Source organism: Humulus lupulus, chromosome 2 (genome assembly GCF_963169125.1).
Source record: "Humulus lupulus chromosome 2, drHumLupu1.1, whole genome shotgun sequence".
NCBI classification, from domain to species: domain Eukaryota; kingdom Viridiplantae; phylum Streptophyta; class Magnoliopsida; order Rosales; family Cannabaceae; genus Humulus; species Humulus lupulus.
Genome location: NC_084794.1, coordinates 178,297,249 through 178,314,796, shown reverse-complemented (window position 1 = coordinate 178,314,796; position 17,548 = coordinate 178,297,249). Strand labels below are relative to the sequence as shown.

At 35.7% G+C, this 17,548-nt stretch overlaps 1 protein-coding gene and 1 long non-coding RNA gene across 12 annotated transcripts; both read right to left on the bottom strand.

The window, feature by feature from the left end:
- Positions 1 to 5,858: 5,858 nt before the first annotated feature.
- LOC133818760 (uncharacterized) lies at positions 5,859 to 12,006 on the bottom strand. Its single transcript, XR_009886101.1, has 6 exons — positions 11,895 to 12,006; positions 11,739 to 11,812; positions 11,139 to 11,254; positions 9,816 to 9,918; positions 8,657 to 8,719; positions 5,859 to 6,173 (listed from the first exon to the last, which is right to left on the bottom strand). It is a non-coding gene; the product is annotated as an uncharacterized LOC133818760 (long non-coding RNA).
- Positions 12,007 to 12,012: 6 nt separating this feature from the next.
- Positions 12,013 to 16,008, bottom strand: LOC133818758 (uncharacterized). 11 transcript variants are annotated; one of them, XR_009886096.1, is made up of 6 exons: positions 15,502 to 16,001; positions 14,824 to 14,975; positions 14,454 to 14,534; positions 13,676 to 13,727; positions 13,338 to 13,449; positions 12,013 to 12,911 (listed from the first exon to the last, which is right to left on the bottom strand). XR_009886096.1 is itself a non-coding variant. In XM_062251795.1 (5 exons), exons 2-5 carry the CDS (start codon positions 14,926 to 14,928, stop codon positions 12,829 to 12,831), a joined length of 330 nt encoding a protein of 109 aa, XP_062107779.1. In that variant the 5' UTR covers positions 14,929 to 14,975; positions 15,502 to 16,008; the 3' UTR covers positions 12,013 to 12,828. The 11 variants fall into 11 exon arrangements, 2 of the variants coding, with proteins under 2 accessions (XP_062107779.1, XP_062107780.1); XR_009886093.1 differs by having other exon boundaries at positions 13,338 to 13,727; positions 15,502 to 16,005; XM_062251795.1 differs by lacking the exon at positions 13,338 to 13,449 and having other exon boundaries at positions 14,379 to 14,534; positions 14,890 to 14,975; positions 15,502 to 16,008.
- Positions 16,009 to 17,548: the final 1,540 nt, after the last annotated feature.

Sequence of the window (17,548 nt, the reverse complement as noted above, 5' to 3'; positions counted from 1 at the left end):
GTGACAGGCATAGTGGCGCAAGTGGTAGTGGTGTCGGCTCTGACTCCTGGCCGTAGACGTACGGGCCATCACTCTTATCCCTGCATTCCCACTCCTCTGTTGGTACGGGTGTCCGTATTTGGACGTACAAGGTCTTGAGGGTCGTACCCTGCATGGGAGCGTACAAGTATGTTCCATTCAACTCATACCCAGGCCCCTAAGTGTTGGGGGTCCATCTGATGGTGTGGCTCCTATGCGGCTCGCGAGCCCCCTTTGCGAGGCCTCCCTTGCATGGACACCTGATGGTGTGGCTCCCCAGGGTACACCCCCCGCACGGCATGGAGCGTTCGGGGCACGAGGCCGAATGCATGCCCCGATGCGAGGCCATGGGGTCGTGCTTGCTCCAGACGCGACGCGAGGCCACGGGGCAGTGCCTGCTTCGGACGCGACGCGAGGCCACGAGGCCATTCCTGCCTTGGACGCGACGTGAGGCCACGGGGCCGTTCATGCCTTGGACGCGACGCGAGGCCACGGGGCCTTGCCTCCTTCGGACGCGACGCGAGATCATGGGGTCGTGCTTGCTCCGGACGCGACGCGAGGCCGCGGCGCGAGGCCATTGGGCCGTTCCTGCCTTGGACGCGACGCGAGGCCACGGGCCGTGCCTCCTTCGAACGCGAAGCGGGGCCACGGGGCGGTGCCTGCTTCAGACGCGACGCGATGCAATGACGCGAGGCCACGGGGCCGTTCCTGCTTCGGACGCATCGCGAGGCCACGGGGCCGTACCTGCGTGCACGAGACGAGGGGCCTCGCCTGGTGTTGGGCATGCGCGGGACGAGGGGCCTCGCCTGGTGCTGGTGTGGGCGAGACCATCTAGGTTGCCGCACGAGTGGCAACAGTGGCTAGAGGTCGTTCCAATCCCACCATATTTTTGGGGCGTTTATGGGGCCTAGCATACATATTGAGTCTTTTAAGGGTGAGGAATATTGAGCGTTCACATCAGGGATGCAAGAGAGCAGTAACAGGGAGTCCATGGGAGGAATCGAACCCCAAAGATGCTCTCAGAGCCACTTTCCTAGAGACAAGATGAAGAGGCGTAGTTTAAGACTGCCTCCTCCATGACTAAGAAGAATAACATTTCATCTCGGAGTAAAAGTGTTACCAACCTGAAGGCCCCCTCCTAGGGGGACAGACAAAATGACATAGGAGAGGAAGGTCAAACATCTAAGAGGCATGACAGGAATGGAAATGGTCACTCAAACTCTCAAAGTCATGTGCGAGGAAAGGCTCGAGGGTAGGATCGCATCGGCAAGGGCAAGGCATACCTACCACCCCTACACTCTCAGTCTCGCAAGGGAAAAGAACCGATGGCCAACACAAATACCATGTTCGATAGGCTTGGAAAAGATGCACAACCTCACGATCTGAGGGAGGTCATTAACAAGAGGACCAGCGCTCAAGAGGGGGTACCAAGGACGTCTGCCCCACCTGGAGCAACGATCCCACCAACATTGCAGGCTCAAATAGAAGCTCTCACCATGGCTGTTTAGGGCTTGACAAAGAAAACATTTGATATCAAGCTGGCTCATAGAAGTGGGTGTCCTTTCAGTGCCTAGATCCAAGCTGCTCAACCACCACTGAAGTACAAGACCCTGAAACTTCCAACATACACTGGGAAGGAGGACACGGTGTGACACATTGGAAAGTTCGAGGATCTGAAGGAGTTACTTGGTGTGGAGCATGATTATTGGTGTAGGGTATTCCCTACCACTCTCTCTGACTCAGCTCAAGAATGGTATTGGAAATTCAAACCTAGATCCATCACTTCCTAAGAGCAGTTCAGGAAGGAATTTTGCAAGGTCTTCAGTGCCGGATGGATTCAGCCAGTTTATGCCAATCAACCAGCTGACATCAAGCAAGGGAAGGATGAATCCCTGAAGGATTACATCCAAAGATTCATGAGGGAGGCAAACCGAGCATCCACAGTAGGAGATGAAGGGAAGTTCGTTTCCATCTCGGCAGGAATAATTTATCGTAGTCCCTTATGGGATAGCATACACAGGAACCCAATCAACACCTTGCTGGAGTTCCTAGACCGAGCAGACAAATACATGAAGCTAGATGACGTTATCATGAAGGAAGAAACAGGCATAAACCATCCGACCACTATCAAGGCAAGCAAGAACAGCGCAAACCCTCAGGGCAACGGTAAAAAGAGTAGTACCTCAAAGTCCGAGCTGGGTGGAGAAAAGAAGGCTAAGTCAGCACCAACCGACAAACAGCCTAAGCATCAGCCCTACCACCCCAGGTTCACCAATTATACTATCCTGACTACATCAAGGGCTGAGATTTACTTGGCAACATACCAGGAGATTGTTGGGAATTGTGCCCTAAAAGCATATGTAGCAGACATTGTTTTAAGAAATAATTAAATACATTGAATTTGTTATGCATATATTTTATGGACTATATTATTCTGTGATAATATTATGTAAATATCCAAAAAACTCCTAAGTCCATATATGCGATCTCAAACATGTATTGGTACGGGAGGATTATGTTTGAGATAAATGAACTTGAATAGTTCACAGTAAAATAAAGTTATGGAATCTTTAGAGTAATTACTGAAAGTACGGTCCACTAATATTATGAATACATGTGATCTAGATCCGCATGACTAGTGTAGTAGGACACTTTAGTGGAGGTACTTTATATATATTAGAGAATTTATAGAACTGGACCAGATATATTTATTAATACTTAGTTAAATACCGTTTCGAAGTATTAATTAAATATGTTAACTGATGATCATATACAAATAGATCTTAATCCTGAAGTTACTATGAACTCCTGTTTATGTTATATGAGTTCTTTGATTCACTCGTTAGAGTTTGTCAGAATGATCAGGCTAGAAACTTTTGTTTTGGGAACTCATTAATGTAAATGGTTGGGGACATAGTATACAGATGTGGAATCTAAATCTTCTCGTAAGAGATTGAATAATGGTTCTCTTAAGGGTTGACTTTTGGGACTGAAAGGTTATTGAGCTCAAATTCATAATTTAGTTATGAATTAACCTTCACTAGTAAAGTCAATGGTACTCAAGGAAACAAGATATAATTAAAAGGGTAAAACGGTAATTTTATTCTTGATTAATCATGAACCATTATTAGAGGGTTAATTTGTACGTAATGATTATATCAATGGACGCTTTATTTTATAAAGTACTCAGTAAATGAAATGTCTATAATTACAAGAGTGCAGTCTCATATTTATAGTGGAATAATATGTGATTAATAAATTAAGATTATTTAACTAAATAGTTTAATTAATAATCTCAAATTTATTTGAGCTTGGAATTATAGGTCCATAGGTCCCCATAACGGCTCTATCAATACTATTCAAGGCAAGAGTTGATATAAAGGGAAAAATGGTTGAAAGATATAATTAAGAAGAAATTTTTTCTTCGGGCCAAATATGCAATTATATGATAATAGTGATTAATTAATTAATTACAAATTAGTTGTAATTAACAAAATTAATTAATATTTAATTTTGAAATTATTATTGGTTTTAATTAATTGGTAGAATTAATTAAATATCTTTATTTGAGTGGGAGATAATAATCTGATAAGTTCAAATTGGATTTAAATTTAAAAGATTGATATCTATTCAAATAATTAATTATATTTGATAATTAGTTAAAAATATATTTAATTTAAATTTGAATTCAAATTTGAACTAATTATCAGGTTGTTAGATTTATATCTGACAAGGTAGTTTGAATAAATAATTAAATAAAAATAGAAAAAATCAAATATCCATAAAATATAGGGTGGTACATGACCACGCGTGTACTGCATAATTTTCAGGAACAGATTTTTCAATTTTATTTAATTAATTAATTAATGGATAATTCAAAAATTAGTTTTTGGATATTTTCATTTATAAGATAATTAATTAAATGATAAAATTGTAAATTAGTTACAGATTTATTTTTTAAATTTGAATATTTTCTTTTTAAGTAAGGCTTATCAGAAAATATACAGATTATTCAAGACACTCAAGTCATTCACTCTGTGAAAAAGAACGATATTTTTCTATCTCTCCCTGAAAAGATACAGAACCAATTTCAAGCCTTATTCTCTTGATCTCATGTGTTGAGTACATCAAGTAGAATAATAAATTAACCATCCTTTATTCTCTAAGTGCCCACACACTTCTTGAGGTGTAGAGAACATTGTGGAAGATCTTGGTGTGAGTACCTAGGAGCAGCTTGGATAGGAAGTTCATTCAAATTACGAAAAGATAGCAATGACACTTGATAGGCATCAAGATGTATGTTTTCTATTTACTTGCTTATGATTAATGTATGTATATTAATGGATCTGCATATTTAAAGGTAGTTTAAATATGTTACAAAATTTTTGTTGTACACTGGGCCAACCCACCACCATTCCGCTGCGTATTAGGAAACTCGTTCCTAATATAGGTACCATACCAAAAGCCACCAACCTTATGCTCAGAAGGAAAGAGGGACAAGAACAAGTTGTGTTGTTTCCATAATGACTATGGGCATGACAAAAATGAGTGCAAACAATTGAAGGATGAGATAGAACTTATCCTCCGATCAGGAAAACTCTCAAGGAACCAAGTCAAGACCAAAACCCCAAGTAGGAATCCATCGTTTCGAAGGAAAATGAGTCCACCATTGGAGCCAGCGTCCTTGGACTTCACATTGGATACCATATGTGGGGGCCCCACGAAGCAAGCAACAGTAACAATGCTCGTGAGCGATATGCAAGGACCCTAAGACATGAGGTAGGGGAGTTTTCCCAGTGCATGGCAGTCGAGGAGCAGTCTCCAAAAAATCCGAAGTATGAAAGTGAAACTCTCACTTTTACGGAGGACGACGCCAGGCATGTGAGATACGCCCACAACGACCCTCTGATACTTACCATTCAAATCGCCAATGCTCGAGTGAAGAGATGCTTGGTGGATATGGGAAGTTTAGTAGATATCATCTACAAATCATCTCTCAAGAAGATGAAGCTCACGGTCAAGGACCTGACACCTTGTTCCTAAGTGATATATGGGTTCACGGGAGAATGCCTAGCACCACCAGGAACTATCAGATTACTAGTAATGATAGGGGATGCCCCTAGGCATGAAACAGTGATGATAGAGTTCCTAGTGGTAGATTGCTCATCAGCATACAACATAGTGCTTGGGAGACCCCTCCTGGTGGCATTACACACACCAATGTCTATCTGGCATTTGTCTTTGAAGTTCCTCACAAGCGCAGGACAAGGATGCATATAGGGTAACCAAAGGGAGGCACGAGAATGATATAATTCATCAGTAGTCAAGGCAAAGAAAGGACCACGTGTAAACAACATGGTAGTAACCTGTTGCGAAGGGAATGAACACTACAAGAAAAAATACTTTCAATAAGACTGAAAAAGTATTATCAAATATATACCATAACACTTTTTGATGTGTTAAGGAAAGTGGTGTTATAGTAGGTCGGAGCACTTTGCATAACACTTTTCCATAGTTATAGACATGTGTTATGGTATAGCCTACGATAACACTTTTGTTATGTTATTTTAATAGTTACATAAGTATAATTATGCTATTTATAAATAGATTATATAACACTTTTTTGTACTTATAAAGTAGTGTCATGATACACTTTATAATAACACATTTTCTGCATTACAAAAAATAGTTTGCATAACATAATTTTATGCTTATAAACAAGTGTTATTGTAAAAGATACAATATCACATTTTTTGTATTATTCTAATATTTGGATAAGCTTGAATTATTATTATACAAACTTGTACATTATAATTATTTTTTATTGCTTTAATTCAAACTCGTTTCATTTAATATACTTAAGACACCCTTAACATTGTACAAATATATTTTTGAGTACCAATTATATGGTTCATAACACATATAACTAAATAATTGTGTCAAAATACATTCAAGATTATCTAAAAAACAATCCAAAAGTCTTAAGATATTCAACACTGCCTAATTAACATAAACAAATAATTCTCACAATAATCAACAAAATAGTCTTAAACAGTTGCATATTCAAAAGTAAAGGTAGGAATTCATGATCTTCAAAATGTCAGCACACCAAAGCCGTCCAAATCAGATTTTCTTTTGCACTTCACTTGTTGAATCTGGTAAATAAAACATAAAAGAAAAACTAATGAGGTCATGAAATATCATATCATTAATCTAAAATAGTTAAGATGGATCCAAGTTTTATCCATCTGCATATCATAAGCATAAATATAAAAAAGTTAATCACAACTCATATGTATAATGTTTTATTATTCAAACCCTAAGGTTGGGGACGTGAAAACTACCTCCATTCACACCCCAGGTGAGATATCTATCAATATAATCAAACCAATTCAAGAAAACACAATTTATTTGTAGAGTCCAAGAACTTTACTTAGCTAAGATAGATAGTAGTATTTTAGTATTTATAGCATTATCTTTGTAACTGTGGATTTTTGGTTCAGACCGGGAATTATTTGGACACTCATAGTAGTACTTGTAGATTTTCTAAGTTTAACCTATAGTTTAAGAATATTAAGTTTAACCTAAGGTTTGATTAATATGACTGATATTAAAGATAATATTTATTATACTATAAGGTTTAGATAAGGACCAATAGGATTTTAAGCACATGTTATGTATGGATGATTAAGGATTAAGTATTTTGAGGATTAAATTTAATAAGGGTAAAAGTTTGAATGCTATAAGGTCAATCAGCAGCTTTGAATACGTTGAGGGCTTAGTCAAGGCTGTTTACTCCAATCAAATTTAGCTAAAAATGTGTAATTTCGTGTTTAAATAATCAGCATGTGTCGATATATCACAGCTATAGGGGGCGATATATCGCAGCACGTAGATACGAAAAACACGAGACGTTGCGCGACAGCCTCGGGCATACTGGCCCAGGCGATATATCGCCTACAGGGGGCGATATATCGCCTCCTTTAGTATATTTTGAAAAGTTTTGAAATCATTTTCCACTCAGCCATTCAACCTCTTGATAAGTCCAGCACCTTTTTGAACGAGTCTTCAGCCTCTGCTGAACGATAATTCAAATTATTTTTCACCTAAAAAGCTATTATTTTTATTCAAGTAAAATTAATATCCTTTCATTCCCAAACTCTATAAATAGGACCTAGTACCCAGCCATTATTCACCTTTTACTCTAAGTTCAGAGGCTGCAAGTGCTAGGAGAGTGTGAGAGTTAAACACTTGGGTGGGGAAATCATAAGCTTATCAAACACTTGGGGAAGTAAGATTTTATAGTATTTCAGTTTGAGGTATAGATTGGTCTTACAAGTCTTCAAGGTAACCCAAAACTCTAGTTCAATTCTGCACTTTTCTTTTAAGTTCTCATAGTCTTCTACTCAGCCTCTAACCTTAATTTTTATTTTGGTTAGGAAATCTAAGTTCTTGAGCAAAAAGGTTTTGGTAAGTATGTTTCTCCAAGGTTTAGTCCTTCCATTCCTTTCATTCCTCTTTTTCTTCTATAGACTCACCTTTTCTTAATGGTTATTAGGAGTGTTCCAAAGTCCCAACGCTGTCCTCATATCTTGGTAACTTTGGTAAGGAAAATAGGATAGAATCTATATGTTATATGCTTATGTTATCTTATGTTTTATGCTATGAAATATGTTATAAAATATGTTATGAAATATGTATATATGTAGGCTTGGGCATATGACCCATATGACTAACAAGACCCCAAATAGATTATGGGCATATGAACTACTTAGCTAGTAGGACCCCACTAATCTCATGGGCATATGACTTGTTTAGTCTATGGGACCCCAAGTAATAATGGCCATTATAGTATGTGTATGATAAGGTGTTATGTTATGTCTTTATATTTCTTATCAAATTTATGTATATGAAGTATGTGTTAGATTTTCCTTGATGGCATTAGGCTCATTCCTTTTTGTTTATATGTGCTAAAAAATAGCTATTAGTGGCGGTAAGGTTCGTGGATGCTTGGAGATTGTGTATCGATGGTGAATGGATTCAAGGAGTCGAGAGTTCGATTTCGAGGATGTAGTCTTTCATTTATGGGTTTATGTGTAATTTTACCGCACTTGCTATGTAACTCCTTTATTTTAAATTATGTTTTGTTTTTAAGACAATGGGATCTCATATCCTTCTTGATATTTTTGTAAGTAACTCTTATTTTTACAAGTTTCCTAATAAAATTATGGTATTTTCGCAATGTAAGCTTTATTGAGGATTTGTATGTATAATTTCGTTAATGGTCCAAAAGTCTAGAGTAGTTGGGTCGTTACATTATTTGTAAGATAACACATAATTCTAGATAAAATCTAACATCATTTCCCATATAAAGGTTACCTAACCATCTATCAATACCAAGTAAAAAAATTCAAACAACACACAATAAGTTTTCTTCCTTATATCACTGCAACACACAAACAAATTTTCCAAAGCCTACTTCTTTAAGACACACAAGTTTTCAAGTTTCCGTTATCACCGCAGCACACAATTTTAATCTCAGAACCTACTTCTCTACGAATGAATATTTAAGATATTCAAACTCCTCTAACATTTGTATGATATTAATAAAAAAAGTTAAGAGAGCATACTTCCGTACCTCTTGCAATTAATAATCAAGTTAATTAACTTTGCAATGCTCCTTGCCAATTCGATCCACAACCTAAAGAATATAATCAATACCTAAAAGATTAATACAAAATTAAAATTAAATGATACAATAAGTAAAAAAAATTCTTTTATATATTAATTTTTGGGTATATATGGTTATCATATTATTATAGGGACTAAGGAAAATAATAATCGAAACTAACAGTGTTGAATTGAGGAGAGAATCCAAAGAAAAAGGGGGTTTTTTAATTGGCATAGAAATTAGGAAATAGAAAGTATAGGGTTATGGGAAGAAGGTGGACTAAAGCTCTCTTGTGTAAGAGTGGGACCCAAAAGAAAAGGGTATCATTTCATTTGGCTCTCTAAATAAATATACACTATTCCAAACCCTTAAAAGAAAAAAAGAAATTCTTTCGTCTTCACAAAGCAAAGTTGGGAATTTTCCCCAAAAGGTTAATCACATTTATATATGGATTGCTAAATGACTCTCCACGTTATATGTTAGCAATCATTCTAATTATCTCAGTCGCGGGACTACCACCAATACCATTCTCTTCTTTTTCTCATCCGCAAAATAAAATAAAATAAATCACAGAGAGAAACCCCACTATAAGATTTGATAAATTCTTTTAAAAACTCAAGTAATGTAATTAATTTTTTTTTTATATTCTATACATTTTTTTTTCTGAACAAAACTAATTGCAGTAATGAACAAAATAGATGAACTTCCCAGGTTCTCACCTTTGAAAATTTTGTTATGAATCAAACCAATAGATTAAAAGGACATAGCATAATGAACTAAAAATTGATGATTAAAGTTATAAACAGATAGATCAATCAAACTAACAACCATAGCAAGATTTTAAAAAATATAAGAAAATAACTTGATTATAAAATGCACAACAGAGAAATTGATCATATACTCAACACAATTGCAGTAAAACAAACACAATATATATATTTATACACAGCAAAATATATAATAAACCATGACAAATTTCTTAATTTCTTACTGAAAGGGATCACTAAAAAAATACACATACACCCAAAGAACTTCACAAGCAAGCCCTATATCATACAAGAATAATACAAGAGAAGACTCTAAAAGCTAAATCCTTTGATAAGAGAAGGCAAATAAACAAGCGCACCAGTGGTCAAGAAGTTGATAACTGAGCATTACAATGAGATCCTTGATGTTATAGTATAACTTCGACTCACATGATAGGCTGGAACAAGTACATCATCAAAGTTCTACAAGGAGTAGATTTTTGTTACAAGATTGTATAAAATAAAATACGTTATGACAAATACAAATCTATAATTGAGCTTTCCAAAGTTACTTCATTCCATAGTAAGAATGCCTTAAAAAGTTCTTTCATGTTCAAAGCAATCACAATTACCTGAATATTTTCATGATAAAGCAATAAAAATAAAAAGATATATAAATTAAATGCATATCAAAATTAATGCTGGGAAATACATAGCACAAGATATCCTAAAATAATAATAATGATGATAATAATGAATAAGATTGAACACAAACAAACAACAGCCACTTCAAATAGACTCGTCTAACAAAATTATAAAGAGACAAAAAGACTTAAAATATCAAGGAAACAGAAACACTGTAAATTGTATATGCTGCATCGACATATTGCCAATATAAATATGTACATATATCTACAGACAGAGAAACATAATGGCTAATTGAAGTACCCCTGAAAGGATTGACCTCTAACTAACTGTGCACTCATTCTTGAGTCTACCTGTTTTAGAAACATTTAAATCTCTTGTGAAAATTTGTCCTTACAAAAACCAGACCCCGAAAGACTAACTGTTGATGTTGCCATCTTTCAACGAACAAGTTCCCCATGTTTCTAATACACTCAATTTCAAGTACTCAACTACATGCCCAAAGCTTATTTTCTTAGTTTATATAAACTCACACAAAAAGCATATATATATAATTAAAATATTCAACAAAGAAATTAACAAAAATAAGATAGAGAGTACTTATGATTAGCCTAATCCATTACAAGCACAAAAGGAAAAATTTAGAACAACATTTGCCCAAACTTACAAGGGGAGGAAACTAATCAAAGCTTAAACAAAATAAGAAAGAAACAACAAGTTACAAACTGACACCACACAAACCTAAAAATAACCCAATTCATAGAAGAGAAATTTCCCTGCAGTTATTGAAGAGGAGAGGGATGAAGATAAAAATCAGTGAAAACCTAGTTCAACAAAAAATAATGGCATCAATAGGACATAAAATTGGTAACAAAATGTAGTCATAATAGTTGTGCAAGTTGGGAAACGCACCAAAACCTGGTTCAACAAATCAAATTTAAAAACTTCAGCTCAGCTTACGACAGTAAACTAGGATTTGAGTAATTGATGCCATTGCATTTTTCTAGTCTTATAAAATAAAATGAAAACTAGAACTTTACTTCAATTTAAGCAATTACCTATGTTACATTAGGTCCTTATTCAAGTTCAGTGCCATGAGGCGAGGCTTTATCTTGTCGAATCCTAACAAGAGCAGCAACTCTTTCTCTGCTTCACGTGTTGCTGCCTCATGAGCCTGATGGAAACCAAGAAAAAGAATCATATCAAAGCATTGATCTTAAGAACAAGGCTTCTCAACTAGACTAAAAAAAGCACATGTTATAGTAGAAAAAGCAAGAGAAATTGTATAAATTAAAGGTTATAATACAAAAAAACTAATGCTTTCCAAACAAAGGAGATAAACAAAGTTAAACAATGTCTAATAAATATATGTGGTCAAAAGGTTAAAAAAAGGTTCAATATGTCATATAATTAGACAAACAAAAATACGTTAAATTATAAAATGCATTCAACATGTTATTTCATAAAGAGTCATTGTATTACTTTAGACACCAACAGTAAATTTCATACTGCAATCATATCAGTGTCTTAAAACCTAATGGTATATGTTAATTTAAGAAGTACAAGGTAAACAAGGAATAGGGAAGCAGTGGGCATATGCAACTTGGACAAGAAACTACTAATATTTTAAATGAAACACAACTAACATAAATAATTACCTTGTCTCCATCATTTGATAGACGTAAAGCACAATCAGTTAGTAATGCCACTGATTCAGAGACTGCAGTATAGTCTAAGGAAAAGTATAATACATTAATAACTTTTCAAATAAAGTAGTTGAAAATAATAAATAGCTTCTGTAACATATAACCCACCTGTGGAGCCTTCCAAAGAAAGAGTATCAATACAGTGCCAGATAGAATCACATATGTTTGCCAAAGCCCAAGAAGCAGTTATTCCCACCTGAAACAACAAATGTACAAGAAATGTAACTTGTGATTTTGGATTAGTGTGTTTGGTTTTAGTTTCTATGGTGTGGAGTAGTGTAAATAGTATAGGTGCAAACTGGGGGACAAAAGCCAGTACTGTAGTGAGGCTTCTGAGACAGTGGGTTTCAAAGGGTTAAGCTTCTTGATGCTGAGTAGGACACTCTTAAGGCACTGGGTAGAGATCTGGTATTGAGTTCATGGTGGCAAAATGGATACGTGCATACTTATTTTTGTTAATATTGTCACATCTTAATCTTTTCATGCTCCTTTGTTATTCCAGGTTTTACTCCAACAAAATCCAAACATCACATATTAGTAGAATGGGCATAATTTTGATAAAATATATTTTAAACTTAGATATTAATTTATCTTCCATCAGTTTTTTGACATATTTTTAAAAAAAAAAAAATCTATATTAGGTTCTTTATTAAACATATGAATATGATGAGAAAATAATTCATGTTTTAAGAATTATTCAAGTGGTTGGGATGAAGATGACTTCATGCAATATTTGATCCTCTATCAATTTTGTTCCATTATTCCAATCTGATATATTTTAAACGCATTAATACAATATGGTGGAATCAGACTATCCAAAGAAACAATAATATATATATATCACAATATTTCTCTATTCTCTCTCTCAATCATGATAAGATCACTATATATAAATATGTGTGTGTGCATATATATATATATTAAGTACTTGTTGCATTTGATATGTCTGCACTTAGAACTGAAGTCATATAACTCAACAATCATCAAAAGAGCTTCAAATGTATTAGAAAATGAATTCAAATGTGAACCATAAAATTTTAAATCAATATTGACTAAACTGTACCTGATTTGGCCAAAACAGGTTAATATTTTTTGGAAAGAGTGGTGATATAGACAGCAAAGCACCTGCAGAGCAATACCAACAAGAGATATGTTAACTAGAGAAATGCAAATACTACTCAGATCTTCTATTTGCTTCTATTTTATCTGTCATAAATTGTATAACTAGGTCCAATTACAATGACAGATAGCCACTTTCTCAATTATAGCTAACTAACGAAAACACATACCCTAATACACACTCATGCCCTCACTTAACACGAGATAAATAGCTACAATTCTAACAGGAAAATATATTCAGAATTATATAATATCTATAATAAAAAAATAGCTAATTCAACCATTGCAAACATGATACATCCACACATGCATAAAAATAGTAAATCCAAGATTCCAAATACAGAGTACTTCAAGTAATGCATAGATTCTTGACAAGAGAATAATTTCTGACAACCATAAAGCATGGTATTTCCAAACTAACTAATAGGTTACCTGGAGAGCCTCTAAGCATACTGTGTGATTGTTTACTTTTTCCAAGAAATGAAACAAAGTAACCATCATTTGTATGGTGAACAATAAATCATTATCATCATCAGACCTGCCACTAATTCTTTCTCTTAGTTTTCATGTCACATTAATAATGCTCATTCAATTGTTGAGTCCATATCTGCTTATCTAGCTTTTACATCTCTATGTAATAGCACTCTCAATATACACTCCTTCAAAATATATGAAGAAAACAAATATTGCTCACAAATTTAGTAAATAAATGATCGAGAAAGGTTTGGTGCTTAACTGACCGTGTAAGACAAAAAATTGGGACGAAGTACCTGTATATATTTCGTATATGAGTTTCGCTTTTCGGTTCTTCACCATGCCAATCTGTTTTGAGAATTTTATTCTATTAGAGGATATACTTTTTGTGCATATTTAAGTTATTGAGATACGAGAAAGTTTCAAGTGATGCCTCTGTGTCATACTTTAAACTGTGAGTGGGTTTTGGATAAATTTCCGAATATGCATGGGGTTTTGTTTTTGGAAAAAGATTTTAATTTTCATCAGTGGATTCTTATATTGAAATATGGAATGCCATGTATATGCAACTATACTATTTGTTGCAGAGGATTACCATAGGTAGCAATTTTTCATTTTGGTTAAGTTAGTTATTTTCTTATTTTGTGATTAATCTATCATGATATATGTAAGAATTATACTGGTGACTTGAACTGAAGTAGCATGGACCTATTTCTACGTAATGGTATTTGATAAAATAGATGGGATCATTTTGTGATGGTTAATGTTTTGTTTGGACAGGGTTAATACTAACAGGAAAATGTATTCAGAATTATATAATATCTATAGCAAAAAATAGCTAATTCCACCATTGAAAACATGATACATCCACAAAGGCATACAAATAGTAGATCCAAGATTCCAAATACAGAGTACTTCAAGTAATGCATAGATTCTTGACAAGAGAATAATTTCTGACAACCATAAAGCATGGTATTTCCAAACTAACTAATAGGTTACCTGGAGAGCCTCTAAGCATACTGTGTGATTGTTTACTTTTTCCAAGTAATGAAACAAAATAACCTTCAGTCTCACCTTCAAAATCACATTCAAGTGTGCCCCTTCTTGATTAGAATGGTGTATTGAAAGCATCACAGGAAGTATCATCCAAGGAACCTATAGTTTATCAAATTGGACTAGTATTCATTTTTTGTAATAAAACAGATGGGAAACTAAATGTACTACTTTCAAAATTCTGGTATGTATAAAGCAACTTAAGATACACAAAAATAGAACTTTGGAACATATTATTAATAACTAGATTCTGACATGAGATTAATCATCAGAGCAGAAGAGTAAACACGAACTAAGTCTCTATGATCGAGAAAGAACTCAAGTAAGAAAAATCACTATCAATAAGGGCCTACACTTGGCAGCACCCTCCCCACAAAATGTTGAAACTTACTTTATAATAAAAAGAGTAGAAGATCAGTGATGGCTTTCTTTAAAATGTGAGAGCAGAAGTGAATACCCATGCTCCGGTTCTTAATTTCTCAAGATCTTTGTTCATGTGTTCTTGATAGATGCCACCACCCCTTGTGATAGGTATGCACTTCCCTGTCAGAAACAAATTTAAAGATTTTAGAAAGACTTAATAATGTAAACATTTATAGAAAAATTTGAGTGTGAAAAACACTAGGTCGACAGTGTTCAGAAATACAAATAATCAAGCACAAGCACACAATATATTATCTAGATCTTGTCAATGGAGCTTGTAACAATTTACAAAAGTAAGAATATAATAAATATCTTGAAAGCTTCTAGGGCTCCAATGTAACCAAATTTTCATAATTTACAATAGGATGAGCTAGATTATGGTGATGTTGCAGAGCCATTATAGTAAAATATACAAAGAAAAAAGATTCAATATAAGCAATCATTGAACAATCTGTATCCATATCCAATCAAGGTCTTCTAAAGATTGACATATAACCCAAGCAATTATAATCAATAAAGATAACCCATTTCATAAATATCAACTAAAGATAACTATGGAGAAGCAATAAAGAATCAACACAGTCATAATCAAACCCAATTTTCCCTCTACAGAATCTTCACGAAAAAAGAAGAGAAATAGACATACCAATTCAAAACTTTAATATTATTATGGTTGTGGCCCTTTGGAGTGGCAAATTAGTGGCTCCGTGAAGATCCGTCCCACAACTTCACGCCACCGAAGACGCTAAGAAGGGCTCTGTGAAGGTGGTGACCGAAGACTATGTAATCAGTGAGAGATGAGAAGCGAGAGAGTCGAATCGGTGAAAGAGAATGACAGAGAGAGAGTCGAATCGATTGGTCGAGGCTTCCAGACTAGCTGAGCGATGACGATGGAGGAAGAGAGTCGTCTGGTCTTCCCCAATTTCTGACGACTTGAACCGTTTGGTGGTGAATGCCAGAACAATCTAGCACCTAGAGCATCGGGTCTTCCCTAATTTCTTTTTTAATATACAGGCTGATGAGCAGTTCATTTTTAAGTAGATTCAGGATAGGACCTAGTTGAGTTAATGGGAAGAGGTGAGAGAGATGGAAAGGGTTGACCTCTGTTGTAAAGTTAGAAATAAAAAATAAAAGGAAAAACGGTGTCTTTCCCAGAAATAAATTAGCGCGCTTTTTTAGTGTGTGTTTGTCGCCCATATTTTTACAACAATTATAATACTTTTTCATTAGTGTTGTATTCATGTATTATAAAAAAAGGGTTATTGGTGTAGTGGAAGGAACTGATGAGGTTGTCAACATGGAAGTTGACGTTGAAAAAACACTCTACTGGAGCCAAGGGCTCCTTTTAATGAAGATTTGTTATTATAGCAAGTTTCCCAAAGCGAGGGAAACGACATCGATCCTCGCTTTGGGGATGAGGTCATGGGGGTAGTGTTAGTCTAAGATCTTGATGAAGTCCTACTAGATGAGGAGGACCTGACTAGAATAATCAAAGTCGAGAAGGAACTAAAGGTTGAAATTAAGGCACGATTGGTAGAATTTTTGAAGAAAGACTATGACGTCTTTGCCTGGTCACATAAGGACATGGTAGGAATTTCTCCCTCCATGATAAGCCATGTCCTCGATGTGGACAAAAACTACCCACCAGTGTAGAAAAAGAGGAGACTGCTTGACAAAGGCCAATCTCAAGCCTTGAAAGAGGAGGTCAAGCGACTCAAGGAAAACGGTGTTATAAGGGAGGCCTACTACCCAGACTTGGTATCAATCCCCGTGCTGGTCCAGAAACCAAACAGGAAGAGCAAGACATGCGTGGACTTCACAGATCTGAACAAGGCCTGCCCCAAAGACTGTTTCCCATCACCCAAAATAGACCAACTGGTCGATGCAATTGCATGACATGAAAGACTCTCGTTCATGGATGCATATTCTGGGTATAATCAGATAAGTATGCACCTTCCCGACGAGGAACATACTAGCTTCCGGATAGACAAGGGATTGTACTGCTATAAGGTAATATCATTTGGCTTGAAGAACGCAGGAGCCACCTTCCAGAATTTAGTGAATGGCATGTTCCAAGACTTTATCGGAAAAAAATATGGAGGTATATGTTGATGACATGTTGGTTAAGTCCAAAGAAGTTGGAGTTCATGTTCAAGACTTGGAGGAATGCTTTGCAATACTTAGAAAGTATTGCATGAAGTTAAATCCTCTCAAGAGCTCATTTGGAGTTGGTTCTGGTAAGTTTCTTAGATACATAGTCAATTCACGTGAAATCGAGGCTAACAAGGAGAGTGCCTGCCCTCAGTAGGTTCATATCAAAGTCTACAGACAAGTGTGTCCCCTTCTTTAACTTACTGAGGGGCAACAAGAAGATCCAATGGACCGAGGAATGTGAGAAATCCTTCCAAGCCTTGAAGGATCATCTCATTCAACCTCCCGTCAAAGAAAAGCCAATAGATGGTGAAGACTATTCATCTATTTGTCAATCACCGAGCACACAATCAGCTATGTTTTGGTGAAAGAAGAGAACAGGGTACAACACCCTGTGTATGATATCAGTAAAAGGCTAGTAGGTGCGAAGTCTAGGTATCCCCCTTTTGAAAAGTTAGCCTATTGTTTAGTAATCACCTCTCAAAAGCTGCGTCCATACTTCCAAGCTCACTCGATCCGAGTCCTGACCGATCAACCGCTGA

Bases quoted from the DNA above. Each gene is read 5' to 3' on its own strand.
- LOC133818758 (XM_062251795.1), bottom strand. From the start codon at position 14,928: ATGAACAAAGATCTTGAGAAATTAAGAACCGGAGCATGG. The intron at 14,535-14,889 runs GTATTCACTTCT...GATAAACTATAG, and splicing joins AATTAAGAACCGGAGCATGG to GTTCCTTGGATGATACTTCC. The intron at 12,912-13,675 runs GTACTTCGTCCC...ATTGCTCTGCAG, and splicing joins CATATACGAAATATATACAG to GTGCTTTGCTGTCTATATCA.